Source organism: Lepidochelys kempii, chromosome 10 (assembly GCF_965140265.1).
Source record: "Lepidochelys kempii isolate rLepKem1 chromosome 10, rLepKem1.hap2, whole genome shotgun sequence".
Taxonomy (NCBI): domain Eukaryota; kingdom Metazoa; phylum Chordata; order Testudines; family Cheloniidae; genus Lepidochelys; species Lepidochelys kempii.
Window position 1 is genome coordinate 68,926,873 of NC_133265.1, and position 19,986 is coordinate 68,946,858.

At 40.6% G+C, this 19,986-nt stretch overlaps 2 protein-coding genes across 10 annotated transcripts in view; both read right to left on the minus strand.

Moving 5' to 3' along the window:
• CEMIP (cell migration inducing hyaluronidase 1) overlaps positions 1–9,167 on the minus strand; it is a 67,907-nt gene extending 58,740 nt beyond the window's left edge. The window contains exons 1-5 of one of the 2 annotated variants that reach the window (XM_073304101.1): positions 9,085–9,167; positions 5,851–6,003; positions 5,022–5,160; positions 2,676–2,912; positions 1,099–1,278 (exon numbers count right to left, since the gene is read on the minus strand). In XM_073304101.1, the coding sequence (XP_073160202.1) occupies positions 1,099–1,278; positions 2,676–2,912; positions 5,022–5,160; positions 5,851–6,003; positions 9,085–9,142 (767 nt within the window). In that variant the 5' untranslated portion in view covers positions 9,143–9,167. The remainder of the gene's footprint in view (positions 1–1,098; positions 1,279–2,675; positions 2,913–5,021; positions 5,161–5,850; positions 6,004–9,084) is intronic. The other variant, XM_073304102.1, reaches the window with a different exon arrangement.
• Positions 9,132–19,986, minus strand: part of LOC140895014 (cell surface hyaluronidase CEMIP2-like) — an 84,752-nt gene continuing 73,897 nt past the window's right edge. For 7 of the 8 annotated variants that reach the window (XM_073304097.1, XM_073304094.1, XM_073304092.1 and 4 more), the window contains one exon: positions 19,457–19,831. In XM_073304097.1, the coding sequence (XP_073160198.1) occupies positions 19,677–19,831 (155 nt within the window). In that variant the 3' untranslated portion in view covers positions 19,457–19,676. Of the gene's footprint in view, positions 9,188–19,456; positions 19,832–19,986 lie in introns of those variants that run through there. The other variant, XM_073304100.1, reaches the window with a different exon arrangement.

Sequence of the window (19,986 nt, forward strand, 5' to 3'; positions counted from 1 at the left end):
TGGATAAAAATACTAGAAGCAGTTTCACAAAAGTATGAAAAAAAAATCTTTTCTCCCTGTTGCAGGACTGGAAAAAAGATGTAGGATTTTCAAAGTCTCTTTCTGTGTCTCAAAACTAGAATTACAGAACCAGAAATCTGGCAGGCCATTGGGCCATCACATGGACTCTGGGTATCCGGGAGGAAATACGGGGGTTTTTGTTTGTTCAGTTTGTCCTGTTTTTGCCGATGAGGTTATTTCATTCGGAATTCTCAACCCAGAGCATCCAAGTCCCTATAACAGATAAGGGACTCTCACGGCTAAGTTTCCTTATATACCACACTGAACATGTTCTCCATCTGCAGGTTCCTAATTGTCGCACACATGCTCACAACGATTGGCCTTTGGCTCCGTTTTTGAAGGATTTTTAAAAAATGGTCCACATTGACCCTTCCGGACTGGACATAGACCATGACCTATTGGGTAACAGGCACTTTTTAAAAAAGTGCCTAAATGCAGAGCAGCATGATAAACTAGGACTCCAACTGGGCAAATACGGATTTAGAGAATATGCATTGTGTGTGCCAACATATACTGTATAGTGGCCAAAGGAGTTTTACAGTCTACAGAGTAAATATAATGCATACTAAATTATGTGCTGCAGAAATCCCAAATATACATTTGCTTAGATAAAAAAAAAATATTTTCCAGAATGTCTATGTATTTAGCCAGGGCTATATGGCTGTTACATATCGTTCTCTTGGGTAAACAAACTTCAGGGCTAGTGTATCTACAGTACACTGGATATATTTTATACATACATCTTAAATCCCTAGGGTATGGCATGGAAACAAACAAGAATGGATAACTTATGGGGTTATCATGGAAAAATACATGCCTTTTAACGTGAATCATGTGTTACTCCTCAATCTCCTAATAAAAATGCCCAATATAGACACTGAATGCATCTTAGGCTATTTAATTAACTGCTAAAAGTTCGCACAGAAAAAAGGAAAACTTTTCACAGCGTGAAAGAATGCTGTGCCTTTGAGGGAGTGGAATTATCTGGGTACATGAAAAGCATAATAAGGGCTCTGTGCTGGCAGAACAGGCACATACCTAAACCCAAGATGGAGGAAATGCTTGCTGCCCAGTTTGGTCATTGCTTTCCTGGCCGAGTCATCCAAGTTTCTAGACCCTTCATCATTCACCGCTACTGACAGGATCATGCCATTGTCAATTGCTCTCAAATACTGGGCAAGACGGGCACTTTCCCCTTTCAGTTTGTAGGTATCGAACCTAAACGGAAAGAAAAGAAGCATTTACACCAGGGAGCAGCACACTACAGGTATTCTATAGGAGATCTACAGGTTTGTATTGCTAAAGATATCATCCCTTGCAAAAGTGCTACTTAATAGTATAGTGAAATGGAATGATGATTATACTGGTTTGGTTTAAAAGAATACATTATGGTTTTCCATAAAACTAATTCAGAGAATTGCTTAAGATCTAGATAATGAAACAGCAAAACTGTAACAATAATGGTCTCGTTTGAGAAATAGTGGCAGGTGAAAAAAGTAAGAAAATAGGTAAGTATGTAGGAAGAGAGAATAAACATTTTTTTCTTCCTTACGGATATAATTTCTAGGATGGTGTTTTGTTTTTGTTGGGTGCTTTTTGTTTGCTCGATTGTTTTTTATCCTAATTAAACAAACAAAGCGTGCCACTCTGAGTAATACATTATTTATTGTGCAGTCATTTCCTTTTGTGACACTGTATTAGAAATAAGATGCATGCCTGCATTTTAAAAAAAAAAACTAGCTCTCAGACAAAACCCCCGACAATCAGCAGTTCTTCATAAACATTTTTAAAGCTTCAAGTACTTAAAACTGTTAATTGTCTTAATTTGTGGTAACATTTTCGTAGAGAAGGGACCCAGTTTGATTGAAGTGAACACAATGAAAAATGCATCACTTATTTTTGGTGTAAGACTACAGTGCTGCTTCAGTTGGAATTCAGCCAACAACTCTGCATCCCCTTTGAAGTCAAAGAGAGGTTTGTCTGAGGCAATTCTTCAGGACCTGGTTTGGATACTAGTTAGCTTAGATTGTAAACTTGCTAGGTTCCAATCCATCTTTTTGTTCTGTGTTTTACAGCTCTCAGCACAATAGGGTCCTGGTTCACGACTAAGGTTCCTAGGAACTACCACAAAAAGAAATAAACAATGATTTTGTATGTAATAAATCTAGTACTTGCTAATGACCCATAAGAAAGGAAGTTTCTGGGTAAACTGCTGAGGGCTTTGGAGCTGTGCTCTGGCTCCATTCCAGCTCCAGGCAAAAACCTGCAGCTCCACTGTTCCAGAGCTGCTCTGCGCTCTAGCTCCGGGCTCCGCTCCAAAGCCCTGGGTATAACTGTCTTTGAACCACATTAAAGGCCCGATCCTGCAAGGTGCTGAGCACCATCTACTCTTGCTGACTTTGCAGGGAGTTGAAGTCAATCATCATCTTGAAGGATTGGGCCCTACTTTGGTTATGGAGCCTATGGAATTGAGAAGAGCTATAGTGAGGCATACAATGAGACCTACATAAATATGTCACTGGAAATTGCCTTTGCCAGTCTTGGATCTGATGGTGATGCTGCTTTCAAGGTAATGTCAAAAGTTCCCAGGTACTGATGGCTCTAAACTGACTCACCGATCTGAATGGATGACTGCCCCTGTCTTTGGGTCAATAACATGGACAATGACACCTCGATGGCCCCAGCTTCTCTCAAAGTAGTAGCCACCTTCTTCCATTCCACCAGGGTGAAGAGTCTTGTTTAAAAAAGTCCAGGACAACTTTTTCTCACCATGGATCTCAAGGGTTCCACCTCGACTGACCCCAATATATTTTTGGCCAAACTCAGCATCTGGCTGGATGTCTTCATCTGCTCTGTAGGGTAAAAAATACACACATATATGAATCAGAATATTTTACCATCAAGCCAACAAGAAGCCTCCCACCAAGTGCTGGTACTGCCCAACAGGAGAGGAAACAACATGGTTTAGAATGTATTTCTTTCAAGAGATCCTAAGGAATGCAAAATGCTGGGACTCTATAGAAAATAAATTCTTTGTCTGAAATACCACTAACAACAGGGGTCAGAGACAATTTAGGACAGACATGGCAGCTGACTCATCATCACTACTTTGTTGTTCTTTTAGATTACTATCTACATTCCACTACTACATTTGGAGGCTTGTCGACACACAAAAGTTGTACTGGTAGGAAAGCAGTACAACACACCTCTTGTGGATACAGTTATATTGGTATAAATGGGCTTACACAAGGATAGCTTTTCCCATATGGGAAGGGGAATATGCTATGCTGGTATAGCTGCATGCATACTAGAGGTTGTAACTGTAGAACTTTTTTTTTAAAAAACGCAAACCACATCCCTAGCTGAAGTAGTTACATCAGTACAAAAGTGGTGTATCAACCAGGCCTGAGTGAATAGAAAGTAATATTGACCAACTTGAAACGTTAGAGCACTTTGCACAAAAGTGAAGAGTACTTCTTTGACCGAGTTACCTCTTGTGACACTATGCCCCATATTCTTCATCGAGATATTATATGACATGAATATGGCATAACTAAGATATGTTGTATGCGAGATGGATCATGTGAGGTATCATTGGAAAGGTTATGATGTACTGACTATGATTATCCTATTTGTATGCATGTATCATTTCTGTATCTGAAATTAAGAATATTGCCTATGTAACAACTACAACTGTGTTTACACCTGGGGAACGCCCACCAGACAGTAGGCAATCAGCCTGGATGTGCCATTAGGGAGAACAATAGGACTCTGAAGATCTCCCACCTTCCTGAGAAGCTTCCTGGGATGCTGCTTTGACACTGCAGGGTCATGTGATCATGTCACCTGGTACTGGACCCCATCTTGACCCACTAGTATTTTTCCACTAATAGTGGTGGGGACCTAACGGGGAAAACCAAAGGATTCCCACCATATGTGAGTCCCATTTAAGGTAGGGAAGTGAGTTAATCTAGGTTGGTTCTTCAGTAAAGACCTGCCTAAAAGAACTGCTGGAAAACTCCTAAAACTGATCTGGGGAAGAAAGGACTGGACTCAGGCTAGAAGGTGTCAGGCCTGTGAAAGGAATATCTGGAGTTCTAAACTGCAAGCAAGATCAGTCTGTCTGTAAGAAACTCTGCAACCTGCTTAAAACATTTAGGGTGAGAAATTACTACTTGAAGCGAGTTTCTTTAGTGTATTGAGCTTAGTTTGCGTGTTTGCTTTATTTGCTCAGTAATCTGCTTTGATCGGTTTGCTATGCCTTATAATCGCTTAAAATCTATCCTTTGTAGTTAGTAAATTTGTTTTTGGTTTCTATAAACCAGTTTGTGCAATTCATAACTGGGGGCAAAAAGCTGTGCAGATCTTCCTCCACACTGAGGGACGGAGACACTTTCACGAGCTTAAACTGTACAGTTTTCTGTGCAGCACAAGACAATACAAATTTGGGTTTACACTCCAGAGTGGGTGTGCACTTGAGTGCTGGGCAATTCCTGAGCTACATCAGGGTGTCTGTCTGTGTCTCTGCGTCTCTCCCTCCCTTCTCCCCCCGTCCCATTTAGGCATGAACATTTTCAGACCAAGGTAACTGCAAGAAAATAATGGAAATGTGGGGCCTTTTTCCTGGGACTTTAAAATATTTGAAAGAATGGATAGGCTACAAAAATCTCTTGAGCAAGACAGCTAATGAGATCAATTGATTGTGAAATATGTGGCAGTTTTGTGATGTGTCAAACAGGACTCAAAACCAGGTCCCAAAGTTTCTCTTTTGTTTTGTAAAGTTAATCATCTCAATAGGCTAAGAAGCCTCCCACAAAGCATTGTTTGCATGGGTGATTTATGTTTAATGTCAGTGAAATTTTAATTGCGATTATTATTTTGTATCTCTGCATTGTGAAATGGAACATGTAATATAGAGATCTAGCACTAAATTAGGGGATTCATGTTCTTTAGGTACATACCGCCCATATAAGATGACCACCACGTTACTTTGGTATGGACATAGCTCACTGCCAATATGTAGTTCTCCTCCATTTTCAATCAATATATGTCGAGTTCGCAAAACTATAGGCTGTGTATTGTCCTTAATTACCAGCTTTCCTAAGGAAAAAATAATGGTATGAAGTTTTAAAACACAGCAAGTCATCAGAGTTAGTGGTGCGACTGTGCAAAAAGCAGGGCCAGCTTTCCCAGTTACATGAGAGAGAAATGCCAAACATATTCCCCAAAACTGCTTTAGGGCCAGATCCTAAAGTATTTATTTGGCTTTTACTCAGGCAAACTCACTGAAGTCAGTGGAGTTTTGCATGGAGAAGGACTGAATAGGAGACTGCATGAGGATTTATGAGTTAATGCTCAATAAAAGCGGTTAATGCTAGCAGTCATCAGCAACAAAATAGGATACCGTCCTTCCAGACAAAGAGTAAACACATATCTGACTTGTCCTGAGATCCTAAGACTAGCGTTGCTTCATTAGGACATTATCTGTACAGCAAATTACTAGGATAGGGTTTACAAAGGAAACTGCAGGACTAGAACTACTAAGCAAGTTGATGTACTTTTGTCAATTCTCCAGAGAGGACAAACAAGCTACTCTTAGTTGCCCAGAGTGGATATCATCCCTACCACCACCCACCCTGGTATGAAACTGAACTGGCATTATCCAATATTTGCTCTAACTCAGAGCACCCTGCAGGAAGCTGTCCCTGTACCAATATGTGCTGATCTAAGTAGACCTAATGGAGAGTCCTCATCCCCTGCCTTGGGTCTCAGGCTGGCAGAAGGATTTACCTCCATCTGTAATGTGGATAGAGTGGACGGTTGCAGAGGAAGAGAGAAGGAGCTTCCTCCCTTTGCAGATTTCAATGTGTTGATCTTCATCGTGACCAGCATTCCAGGGTTCCAGCTCAGGATCCTGATCAGGACATGCTGAGGCTGCTTCTGCTGATAGAGATGAAGGGAGATAAAATTATCTTGGCTTCACTCAAGAAAGAAAATGCCACATCTATGCCCTTGACACTGTCATGCTCGATAAGTTACATTCGAAGAGGATGCCTCTTCCCTGAAATGCAAAGATGTTCCACCTTGATTGGGCTGTATTTGGGTCATGATAAAGGGAAAATGAACGATATCTTTGGGAACATGCTATGCTGGACTCAAAGCACAAAAAACACCTTACTACCCTGCACAGCAAAACATCACTGGTCCCACCGCATCAAGACAGTGGTAGAGAAAAGGGGAGGATTTTGCCCTTAATGTTACAGCTCTGCCTGTCAATGTCCAGCTATAATGTGGGCAGTCTGTCACGAGCTGCACAAAGGTGTCTGCTCTAGGGAGCAAATGAAAAAGGAGAAAAGACCCAACCTGAACAGTCACCTAAACACAAGCTAATGCCAAAACAGTACCTGTGAGTTCTGGTAAACTTAAAGGGGAAAAAAGCCATACATTTCTACAGTCTTTGCTCCTCAGCTGGGACGGGAAGCATGAGTGGTTTAAATACCATAACAAGATAGTTCTCAGGGAGATTCAAGTCTGGCCAAAGCCAGGAAGAGCTAGAAATCTCATGAGAGAATGGTTGGCTTCATTATATCTTTCAGAAAAAAAGAGAAGGATCCACCCACTCAAGAGTTGCACATCATTGGTCTCCACACACATACCTCTCAACTGTGCTCATGTACCAAATCCAAGGGCATCTCATCTTACAAGATAAAATATTTCTCTGCTTTAATCTTACCCAACACATTAGCCCCACATCTACTCTAGTTCAACAAGAGAGGGGTGTGTGTGAGAATATTTCATGACTGTTACAAACTTCCTAATTAAAGAAGATTGAGGACAACGGGGAGTTTGAACAATGAACCCTTTCCCATCAATGGGAGTTGCAGGTTCTCATCAGCTCTTGGTACTTTGCCCAGTGCGATTCACATGTTGTTCTTTCCCTTTTAAAAAAAAAAATGCAACTCTGTTGGGGTAATAGGTCAATCTGCAAGACCACAGAATATCTAGGACAATGGGTATGGGGTGAAATCCTAGTCCCACTGAAGTCAATGGCAAATCTCAAGGGGTTCAGGACTTCTTGCAAGGCATCTAGACCAATGAGAAGGTCTTTGTTTTTGTAATGGATACAAATACATTCCAACTGATGGACAAAGCAGCCAGTGTGGATCAGTTTTAAGACTCTCTCACTGTCAAGATGTTTTAGTGCTGACATCAAGAAATATTGTCACAATTAGGGAGCTATATATTCTGTATTCTTTTGCCACTAGAAAACCAGAAGGACAATTAGAATTTTGTAACATCCTGAACAAAATCTGTCCATCTGCATTCAGTTTCCTGTTAGATTCCAAATCAACTCCAACTCTTAATTAAAACAATAGAAGTAGATCAGCCATTGGTTTGGTGTCTCTTAAGGACATCCTCTATTGAGATTCCAAAGGGCCAGTTACCCAGGGTAGCAAGTGACATTTCATGTGTGCAACATGTGTCCTGGATCTACAGGAGTTCTTTGACTTGATCACTGCATTTCTATGTAAAGAATGCCAATAATTGTTGAGCAGTGATTCAAATACTGAAAAATATCCAGGGCTCAAATCAGTTATGTGCACCAGTTTCAAACTGGAGTGATATCAATGGTATTCCTCCTGATTTACACTGGAGAAGAAAAGATCAGAATCAGGCTCCCGATCTCTACTGGCAGACATGTAGAATCAATAAGAGTAGACTGAAAAAGATAAATAATTCAGGTGGTAAATGGAACTTGCATTGTAACCAGATGCCTGAAAACAACACTAATTTGAATAGACAACAGTCAAAAGAAATGATCAAGGATTCTACGAAGGACAAGAATTGGAAGTGTGCTCACATCAAGATTATAAAAATCAGTCACAGACACTGACATTTGAGTCAAATTTAAAAGGTATAAACTTCCAAACAGGCTAAGTTGGATGGGTAGAAGTCAGCTCATTATTATTTGTTTATCGTGGGTGTTTTTCCAACATTCAAGAAAAGATGACGCCAGACCTGAGGAATTCATAGTCTAACGACAGGCAGAGAAGTAGACAGAAGTTAGGGGGAGGGGATTTACTCTTATGACTTGGATTTAAATTAGCAAAAGCCAGGATCATTCAGAGTTAAAGGTCCAAGCTCCTTTCTTAACCCATTCATTCCAGGAGCAGTGCAGAAACTCTACAGTCCAATCCTAGTTTGTGTTCTCCAGCAAGACATCCATTGTCAGCCACAGAAGGACTGAAACAGCTAAAGAGTTAACTGGCTCTCTAGTACCCATTTACTGCATCACAGATGAAATTTCAGACTTATCTATGAATCTCCTGGTCTTTTTGCACTCAGATGCCAGCTCCCCTTCAGGGCACTCTGCAGAATTAGCTAAGTTTTCTTTTGTGCCTAAAATTCCCTAAGCACAGCAATGACAGTGTACCTCATGTTGTTGCTTAATGATAGCTTTGGGGGTTAAATTGGGGGGTGGGGGGGACTAAAAAAAGTCAAACAAATCCACCATACATAGAATAGAGAGAAAAGTACAGTGAGGAGAGAAGTAGCTTGGAGAGGCTGAACATAATGCATGAAATGCTTTTGCTTTTACCAGCAAGACCCAGAGAAGGACTGAGGAAGCATCATGGGACAGGATGGCTTTTTAGCTCTCCCCATAATTTCTGGTGTTCTATCTGTGAGGGCAGAGCTAGGACAATGCAATAAAAGGCTCAAAGCACGTCTCAGAACAACAGCTCTTGGGCTATTTTATAAACTTGTCTTATTCAGCTTCTTCACTTCACATAGCATTTTCAACTGCTTAGTAGTTTCCCCCTTTGCCTTTAACAAAGCTGCTCTAAATTAGGGAGGCTGGGGAACTTGGGAAATGGATTCTGTTATGTATTTCCGCACATTGCTCGTGCTAGAAGCTCCCTGCAGACACTGGATTAAGGGCTGAAAAGACACCTGACCTACAGCTGCACTTTCCCGAGTTACAAATACTGTTATTTATATACTGTCTGTTGGGTGGAAACTTACCTGTGCGTACAAGAGAGATCACAAATAGAAGAGAAAAAAAACTGATGACCAGGTCCATCCTGGGAAGGGAGGCTGCTTTCGATATTCTTAGTTCTGTGGAGACCTGTGACAAAGAACGCCACGGCAGGAATTAGATCGTTGTCAACTCAAGTATATTTTATGCAAAAAGTTACACATGACACAGAGAAAGGGTTACATCCAGTTTTCTGACTAAGCAGGCCTTCACTTTTAACCCTTCCTGACTTGTTAGAGAAGAAAAGAACACACACACCCCCAACCCCACCCCCACCCCCCCAACATATTCCCCTTTGTTAGGTTTAATATTCAGATATTCAAACATGTACACAGAAGGAAATCACAACATGGGACAGGAAACTTCTTAGGAATGCAGTATAAAACACATATGGTATCAGGACAGTGGATGACCGCATACTCACATGTGCAAACAAAAAAACAAAAAAACAAAAAGCCAACCCTCTCCTCCCTCCCAAATAAAAACACTTAGGATCAAATTCAGAGTGGCCTCAACGTGAGTACCCCAAACTGTATGCCTGTGTTCTGGGTGTGAACTTTTGGCAATCATGTTCTGTGCATCCCAAAATTCTGACCTGTGCTCAGTTGCTGTTTTGAATCTGCACCTTCTGGACTTTTGGGTGCTCAGTCACTCCAAATTGCAGTTCTGGGAGCAAAGCTAAAGGCTGCTTTTAGAGATTTCTCCCCTGAAGACCTAGCTTCAGTGTCATGAAATTTAGATTTGGAGTGGGCTGGAGCGCTGTCCTTAAGTAATCCCACTGTGTCTAGGATTACTGTGATTACAGCCCATATGCGAACGGGTCTGATTATGCAACTCTGCTTCATGGTGGTGAGAGTTCATGGATATGAATATTCCCCTGGAGGTCAAGGGTTATGTACTTCTGTGTATACGAATGTAAAATGTTCACTCGTGTGTATTTGTAAATTTGTTTAAAATTCGTATTATTTATCCAGTACAGTATTTGGAGCCGTTACATTTCATTATGCAATTCTGTAGTGATGGACTTTTAAAGAAACTTGTTTTTAATCCATATGGCCATATAATGGTTATAACATAATACGGAGTCAGCATATGATGAGACAGATTGTTATATCCATAGGGTCTTCTACATGTCAACACACACCAGTTTAGGCTCCTCTTTGTATTTACAGATGTTTGCTTTTAAAGTCACTGATAGCTGTGAGAGCATCTTGAGGGCAGTCTCTTCAAACACAATGTTTGGTTGCAAATAAGACCATTAGGTTCTTTTCCAAATTAAATAAACCTCCCTATGCAGACACAAGGAACCTGTTCATATTGCAAAGTAATGGAGTGTCAAATGTTTGTTTAGAAAAATTGCATTGGTTTGGAGTTAAACAGGTAAAAGCAATAAAAGAAAAAAACTCCGGGGAGCTCCAATTTCTTACCTAAGAAAACTTCAATTATTGTATTTATCCTCTTATAATTAAAAAACCCAAGATTTAGTCTGGAACAAATTCCACAGCAGAAATAAATACAGGAGGTGTCCGCGCCGTGCATGTAAATGGTACAATTTTAATTAAAACTATTTACCCAAAATGTATTGCCATGAAATTTAGGGCATTTTATTAAAAAGTAGCATTACAACCAAATTTGTCAAGAAACATCAACAGAAAATACGTTTGCTTGTACAGTTGTAGAGCACAGTGGCATTAGGATTGCTGGTCACATGGCTCATGCCCACTGCGTGAAAGCAACATTCTATCCATGTGACAATACAGACAGCATGCCACATGATACTCAGTGCTAAAAAGGATATTGCAGGATAGTAGAGAAAAAGCAATATACATAGTAATAGTAAACCTTCCTCCATGCCCCCCCCCAAAAAATAAATGCCATTTTCATCAAAATGCTTTGAAGAACATGCCAACTTTGACAAAATTTTGTTAAAAAGATTAGATGAAGCATTTCAATAATGTTGAAACATCCTGTTTAGGTATTTTCAGTATCAAACACACACTTTGATTTCTCATTTCAAAATGACTTTTCCAAACGAAATAGTGTTTTTATATAAAAACAGTTTGAAGAAAGTTAAATAGTCAGAATTAAAGTGCAATGTTTCCGTTTTATCAAAACGATGCCCCAGGTGTCTAAAAAACCATGACATTTTTCAGAATTTCATTTTTCTGGAAATTAAAAAAAATTCACTCTGTTTTGGAACTGGTGAAATTTCAAAATCATGGAATTTGCTGCAAAATGGGAAATCTATTATCTGCCTAGCTCTACTCAGTAATGGCTTAATCTCTGAATGATGTACATTTTCAGCGAGTAGTAACCATTCAAGGATTGGGGTCAGAACTAAGCAGCACGTGTCTGACCATTTAACAGTGTCAACATTTTATAAGCCAACAATGTCATAGTAAGTGTTATTGAAGTACAACAGCAACCATTAAAAAGTCAACATTTGCCCACTGTTATGACACAATCGGATTTGAAGTAGGGTAGTTATTCTCTATTTTAAGTAGAGGCACAAACTGTGCTGCTGGGATACCGCGGTAGAGCAGTACATGGGAAAGCTGTTTTGTAATGATGACAGACACAGTTTTGTTTGAAGGCATATACTTTCTAAAATGAATGGTTTGGTCTTTCATTTATAGCACATTGGTTAGGTACAAAAAGGTATGAATTTTGACAGTGATAGGGTGCACTTTCTATCTCATTATTGGGTAGTAAAGAAACTTCTTTGCTAGAATGCAGGGACAGTTGTCACTTCCTGTGACCATTGCTTCCTTTGGAGACAACAGCTATGGGTTACTGCCAGCCAGTGCCAAATGGCTTTGTCCTCAAGCTTGTGCAACATGGTGTAGACTAAAAAAAAAACAAAACCCCAACATAGATATTTTTGGAAGGTGCCACTTTTGTATTGGACCCAAATAATTTCTACAGAATCTAAACTGCGGTGGTTAAAACAAGCTCTTTCCTGTTTTCTGGCTAAATGGAAGGGGGGGGGGGGCTCAGTTCAGGTCCCCGTGTTCACTATCACGGTTAGTATGAAAGGGCATCCTTGTTGGATGTCTCAGAGAGGCCAAGGAGAACGAATTCTGCTCCCACTACGAGGAGTACCTCTGCTGGGCCAGATTTGAGTTATACTGACAGAGCCATGTGGGAAAAATACAGTTCCTGTTCTGGGGATACACAGAAGATCTCAGGTTCTGTGGGTGTCAGTTCAACACCCTTCACAAGTGCTAGAGTCAAACAATACAAAAAAAAAATTTAAGAAGAGGAAAAATGTCTCTTTTCATGACCTTCCGTGATGGAGGGTTTCAGAATAGTGCCTGCTACAAAACAGGTTGTTTTGTTAGCTTAGAGTCATGTGGGGATAAAGCAATCAAGCTACATCTTACTTGAACAGATGCCATATTATTAAGTTCAACTATGATGTAATAATTTCTGTCAACAAATGGCCATATATATTGAAATGCTCTGTGTGTAAGGGCTGTGAAAGAATCCTAAATAAATCTTTAATGTTTCTCAAACTCCATCCGCAAATTCTCTGCTGGGTGAGAAAAGCTTTTTTGCTTAGCTGTTAAAAGCCACCTGGCAATTGAGAGTGGGATTCATATCCCTAAGTCTGGCAAGACACACTCTTTGGAAGGCTCCAACAGCCGGGAATCATTTCAAAAAGAGTGAATATTAGCAGACAATGCTAAAAGTAGATACAGGAAGCCATTAGTCAGTCCTTAGACGGCTGCTACTGCAGGTGTCAATGGTCATAATGCACTAGAAAGCATTAAAGGATTCTGTAAAAAGCAGCCCCCTGATCTAGCTAGTTCCTTGTAGTTTTATGCTGAAGCAGACAGAGAACAGATGGTGCTGGGGGAAAAATGTAAACATACATTTAAAGACAGCTTGAGATTTTAAAAATTTCATAATGAAATCATAAGTGTGGGCTCCCTAAAGTTCCTCAGTCAGTGGGGTGGGGGTAGGGGAGGGAAGAATTACTCTTCTCCTCACTGGTACATCTCGTGGTTGTCACGGTAATAGCCCAATCTGACTGATGACTGCAAATAACATTGCAAGCCATTTCACATTAGAGGTCTTTAGTGCTATTAAATGGGTAACAATGTAGAGGGACATGCTCAGTTGAAAGAAGCCTGTAATCTCCACAGTGACTGGAAAGTGGAAAATGGGCAGAAATGGCAAGCATTTAAACAGGAGAGCTCCATTTCTTTTCTGTCCTCTCACAGTATAAGGGATAGGATGCTGGACTGGGACTCAGGAGATTGGGGTTAAATTTCTGACTCAGTAACGGATTTCCTACATGATCCTGGGCAAGTCACTTGGTCTCTCTGTATCTCAGTTCCCCTCTGTAAAATGGGGATAAAGGACAGTTCCCTTCCCCATTGGGGTATTGTGAGGATAGTATTCATTACTGATTATGAGATATTCAGATTATTACTGAAGTGCTGAAGCCACAGAAGTACCAAGACAGGTAGATCGTTATTTAGTAGCCTAGACACCATAGCCAAGATTTTCCAAAGTGACTCATGATTATGGATACCTCAGATTCTGGGAGCCAATACAATACACCTTGAATGGGGCTGACCTTTAGAATGTGAGCCCTCAACACTTTCTGAAAATGAAGCTCCTTTAGGGTGTCTCAAGTTAGGCATCCAAAAATGGCTGGGGACACCTGAAGTCACTAGTAGTCACTGATGGAAATGTTGGCCTATGGGCCAGAGCCTTCTCACACTGAAGTCGAGGAAGAACCTTTATAAACTAGAATGGAAAATGGACATGGGAAAGTAGATAGCTATTCTGAAAACTTGAGCTTTCATTATACTTAGGAAAGATTAGTCTGAGCCCATATTTAGATTTCAGTGCTGTTGGTGACCAGTTCAAAAGTGCATTGGAAGCGTCCTTGTTCCTATGCAAAGTGCTATGGGCTGATGAGGAAACTGATTTCTGAGGAAGGAATGGGAGGTTTAATTAGCGCCCATGCAGTCCTTTTATTCCCATCACACTTGTGATGAGTTCACATTCCCTATGCTGAGAGAATATTGCTCTGTGCCTGTAACAGGCCATTTCACATCTTAACTCAAGCTGGGAAAACTGACTTGACAAGTATATTTGGCTTTCTTCACCTTGGATGTGTCCACCTTTCTTTACACTGACGTTCCTGAACTAGGGTGAACCATTGCACACCTGGCTGCTAGTACATTTCTGTAGTTATTTAAAAGCCTTGATCCAGCCCTGTCACCATGCAAACAGATATCCAGGGATTTCCAATTCAAATGTTTGCACAACCTTAGCCCCAGTGACATAAATGCATCATTAAATCTTAAATGGTACTGTACATGCATTTGATGTTGTTTTTGCCATCTGCACATTAGCCAGATTTTTGTGGTGAGGCAAGGGAAAAGGGAACCAAGAAAGATGATGCTCTGGAAGTAGAATAGTTGAAGTAATCATTCTTTACAATGGTCTTAATACTGGAGCCTGAAACAGAACCTGACCGCTCTCTCTGAGCCTGGATTCCCTATCAATTTATCTAACATTTTCCTCTACTGGGAAGGGGATTTAGTCAAGTTCCTCTCTATGCAATACTTGCTGCAAGTTTTCATTCTTATTCCTCCAGGCAGATCCTGGGGAGGTGCTGAGTGCTTTTATCTCCTACCAATTTCAGTGGAAGTTGAAGGAGCTCAGCACTTCGTAGACTCAGACCTGCAGGCCTCAAAAGTTTTGGGTAGCATTTTTCAAAACACCTAGGTCATTTAGAAGCCTAAGTGATTTAGGCATGAAGGAGGCTACATCTCAAAAAGTCAACGAGACTTTGGTGATTTAAAATTTGTTATCCTTTGCCAGTAAAGGAGAAGGAAAAGCCTTTGTGGATTACTCAGGAAGATGGCCAGTTGTCTCAGACTGGCAACGGGTGGCATCCTGTAACGTGCATATTGGCTGCATTTGGAGGTGGGTGCATTTACCCATTTGCTAAGATGCAGCCTAGCATTTTTTGCAAACACTGCTAAGTGCCCTGGACCAAATGGGGCCAAGATTTGAAGAGCTCTAAGCCAGTGTCTCCATTTGCACCTGCACACTCATCTACGCAGTTTTTAGCACCTGCGTCACTGACATTCAGAAGCAGCTTTTGAAACATTGGTCTCTAGTATCCTGAGTGTCCAGGTAGAAATAGTGTTCTTTGTTGAATGGTCATTGTTTTGGGGGTCTCTTTTACCCTGACTAGAAGGAAAGTGTTTCCAGCAGCCCAATGGGATGGTCACACACCACTACCCAGGGTTCTGCACTGGGACACATTTTTCTTTTGTGGCACTTTACTCTGTGTGTCTGGCTCACCTTAACTTCTCGCCCATTTCTCTTGGACACTTGCCACTTGGCTTAATTTTGGGAGGAAAGGTATTCTTCAGAAGGCTGGGTACACGACTCTTTTCCCCAGCTTCTCCTTCACCAGTTGTTAGCCTCAGACTGGGTTTAGGACTCAATAAATCATAGAATATCGGGGTTAGAAGGGACCTCAGGAGGTCATCTAATCCAACCCCCTGCTCAAAACAGGACCAATCACCAGTTTTTGCCCCATATCCCTAAATGGCCCCCTCAAGGATTGAACTCACAACCCTGGGTTTAGCAGGCCAAAGCTCAAACCACTGAGCTATCCCTCCCCCCGACTCTGCGTTATACTACTAGGATTCAGGATCTGGACCCGTCTGATATGATCAAATACATCTCCAGGACAATAAAGAGCACGAACCATCAGTGATTTGCTCCAGTGTGGGGGCTCAAACTCATAGCCAATTAGCTCTTGCTCTTATGGCCTCAGAAAACAGAATTATGTTATAACGGGAGGTTCAAAAGGACTTAACAGTGCTGCTTGGAGGGTTCAGTCCCCATCTTATTTCGGTTTTTATAGAACAAGCACCCCGTCATATAGAGCTTGATCCTGCTTCCTTTTTCTCCAGTGGCCCATAAAGTTCATCACTTCACTTTGTACATTATCTTTTGAACCTCACTGAGGTCTTCCTCAGTCTGGCTAATGATCCAGAAAAAAAAAAACAAAAAACAAAACACCAGAACAAAACACGGTTACCTGTTTTGGCAACAAATCCACATTCCACTCCTCTCCTCAGGCAGTTTCTCTCTGATCACCTCAGGTCTCCTACCTCATAGGCTCAAGGGATCAAGTCACTCAGAGTGCTCTGAATCACATCAGCTCTGTAGCACAATGGCTTGGTCCCATGTCAGTGGCATGGTGTTACTGGACAGCGAGCGGGCAAGCCATTCATCAGAGAGCAAGAATCTAGCCAACAAAACACTCACCTCAACATGTAAAAACCTTTTTGGTTGTTTCAGCTGTGAGGTCTTCAAAGCACAGAATAGATATTAGTAATGCAGCCCTCACCTCCCTGGCCAAAATAACTTGTGCACATGTATCAAAAATTCAAAAAGGAGAAACAAAGCTGTAGTGTGGAATATGGGTCTACCCAGTGAAATAAGGCTTAGCGTTAATATGCAAGACTCCCATTACTTAATATACTGAGGAAAGAAGTGGAGTTAATTCTATAGAAGGACTAGTAAAAACTTAGCCTCATAGAATTTATTTTGGATAAATTGGTATCTATTGACATGGATTTATACACACACTTTATAGACATTACATTCACATATATGTATAAAATTTTTATACATGTAGTATAAAAACAATGTCAACATCTATGCATTAACATTTCTGATAAGACTGACTCCATGTGAGTCAGAATTTCACTCACCTCCTTCAGTCTCAGTCAAGGGAGATGCCAAAGCAAGACGAAGTCATGATCACCACATAAGGGAAGAGTTTGAAGTCCCTTGGTCTGGCCTTTCATTCTGAACTATCTTCCCTTCCATTCAGTCTGTTAGACCCCCTCATTGAAGCTGAAATTGTCACACAGCTAGACAGACAATTAACTGTTTCAATGGGGCTGAGAAACATGCTGCATCTTTGCTAAGTCTTTCTATCCAACCTAGGCATCATCTGGGCCAACAGGACAGGAGCTTGTATACCATGGTGATGAAGATAATATAAACAGATAAACAACCTATACTTCAACTGTGTGTCACTAATAAGACAAAAATTACTGTTCATTGACAAACACCTGCTGATACAGCAAGTCCCATTTTCCCCACTGAATTATGGGAAAGCTCTTGCTGCTCTCACTCAATGCACTCATTCTGCTCCACAACAGATCAAGTGCTTCATTCATACCACTGAACCACATCATATGCGTTTAAAAAACCCCACCCATGCTGAGTGCATCTTCACATCTCTAGAAAACACCTAAATTGTGTCCATCAACTGCAGTGACAGAGCTTCATTTGGAAAAGATCAAATGGGAATGAGAAGCGATTCTGCTGCTTGCACCTAGGATGCATTTAAGTTCTTACTACAGTATTTAGGCCACTGGATGTCAGTTCTCTGATCTGAGCTGAGGATCACAGGATCTTTAATTCACAATAAGGACATATTACTCGAACAGTTTTATCTGTAATTGAAATTTTTCCATATATCTATTTATCTATCTTTCCTGGGAATTTAGTGTTGATTGACAGCTGAGGAGACCAGCACTCTCTATCCATACAGCAAAGATAACAGTATTGCAACCTTCCCCATCACTGACCTGCCAATGATCTGGAACTAGAAGGATAACCCCCAGGGATGAGAAAATATTCTGGATGATGACACAATCCATTAGTTCTTGGCCTCAGCCAAAACTGCTAACAAAGTTGTTAATTAGTGCTAGTTGTATTGCTGATTGTTCTACGAACAACTGCCTCCTAGAAAACGCACGGAGGAACAAATCATTTTATAAACAAAGAAAAAGAAATCAAATAAAAGTTATTGATTTATTTTTTGGGGTGCAAAGGTTATCAAAAGAATCCCCTGGCACCTAACTCTCCATGCACTCTGCGGTACGTAGACACAGGAAACACTAACTTCAGTTTAAAATGATAAAAGCCCTTGTCCAGCTTTTGACATCCAGTACAGTGTAAAAATCTCAGATAAGTCCATTCCCTCAACCCCTCAGTAATAACACGAACAAAATCATCATGTCATTTGTTTACACTGCACGTTTACTCTAGTCAGTAGCTGACCCAGGAGTCTTTAGGTGAAGTCCTAGGCCCCCTGACGTTAATGGGTGTTTTGCCATTGACTTCAAATGGGAGCAGGATTTTACCTTTTCCCCTTCTCCCAAATAATATCCTTTCCTTGTTGCATCCACACACCTGCTGTTCAAATCAGGCCCATCACCAAGATCAGTGAAGCACCTAGAATGTGTCCTTAATTAGAGGTCTAATATCCTGAAGGATTTTGGAGAACATTTTACAGACAATCCTGTCATTATTAGCAGTCAACCAAATCTAAATATGTTTCACATTTTAGTCCAATGTTTTTTTAAAATTCTCAGCATTTTGGATTGCTGCAACTGTCAAAACCAGATATTTACCTCCATGGTTTCAAAATGACCTCTCCTTTATTGTTATTATCGATAGCATAATGTTAACCAAAATTTCAGTGCAGCCACTACAGGATAAGTCAATAGCTGGTTGTCAATACCAGTTGTTCCCCACTTTCCAGTCAATGCTATTATGTCTTAATTACTGCAAGAAGCAGCAATTTAAAGAAAAAACACAGAGAAAGAGCCTGTATGTGCCAGCAGTGGCCCAGATACTCTGCCTTACTCAACCAAACTGCTATTGACATCAGCAGGAGAAAAGTCCATGTGAGTATCACCTGAGGAAGTTACCTTACCACACCAGGACAACTTCTCGATTCATATACTTGGGAGTCTTTAATCAAATTTTCTTACCAGTAGAGTAGACATGATTTTACCAGTCATTAGCTACAGATAGAAACAATTGCACAACAGTTGTATATAATAAGCCTGATGAGAAAGATGATATTATTAGAAGATTATTGGGAGTTTATCTGTTGATGTGCGTTGATTTTATTAACTTCAGTTCATCCAAGGAGCTGCGGGAGATGTTTTTTCTTGTTTGTTTTGAGTTGTGTTTTTAAAGCAGACCTAGATTTGAATGGAAGTCATTGGATTCTTGAGTACAAATTAAAGGCAGAATGAAGGGTAAGGGTTGCCTACCTCTGATGGGGTTCACTTCCTTCCCTGGATACTGTGAACTTTTCTTTGCCAAATTTCATTCCTGGCTTATATGCTTTTGAGGAGAAAATTTTCCCCTTTGGAATGCACCAGATTGTACCAAATGGCAGGTATGTTCTGGTTTCCTTGGGAAAAAGTAGCCTTTAACCATCTCCCAACCCAGCAAAACTATTCCATCCACACATTGCTTGAAAAAACAAAGCTTTACCCACAGTTTGTAAGATCAGAATATATTTATTAGTTGTATTTTTTACAAGTGAAAAAACATCAGCCCGATACAAACCCACAAAAACACCACCATCCAAAATTACACTGTGAGTTGTAGGATTTTCCTGGCTGATGTTAAGCCAACAACAATGTAGCAAGATTAAATTGTCTGATTTCCCTAGCCTTTCTGGAGTTGTTTTGGAAGTGGTTCAGATACAGAAAGAATCCTAAAACTCTGCAGAGTTAGCTGAACATTTGTATTCTCTCAACATCAAGGGAACATAATGCTGTAGAAAAGCAGCTTTCTGATTAGCAGCTTGGTTAAGGATTTTAATCCAGGAGGGTCTGGCCTGTCCTTTATATCCAAGCATAGCAAAACTCCCTGAAAAGGAGAGACAAAAGAGTGACCATCTGTATCACCGGGTTAAGGGAATAACCATTGTCATGACACACACTGCACAGATCAAGGAAACATTCTGGCCATTTCTTTGCTTGGATTACAGTAACATAATGTTTTATAAAACATAAGGAAGGATG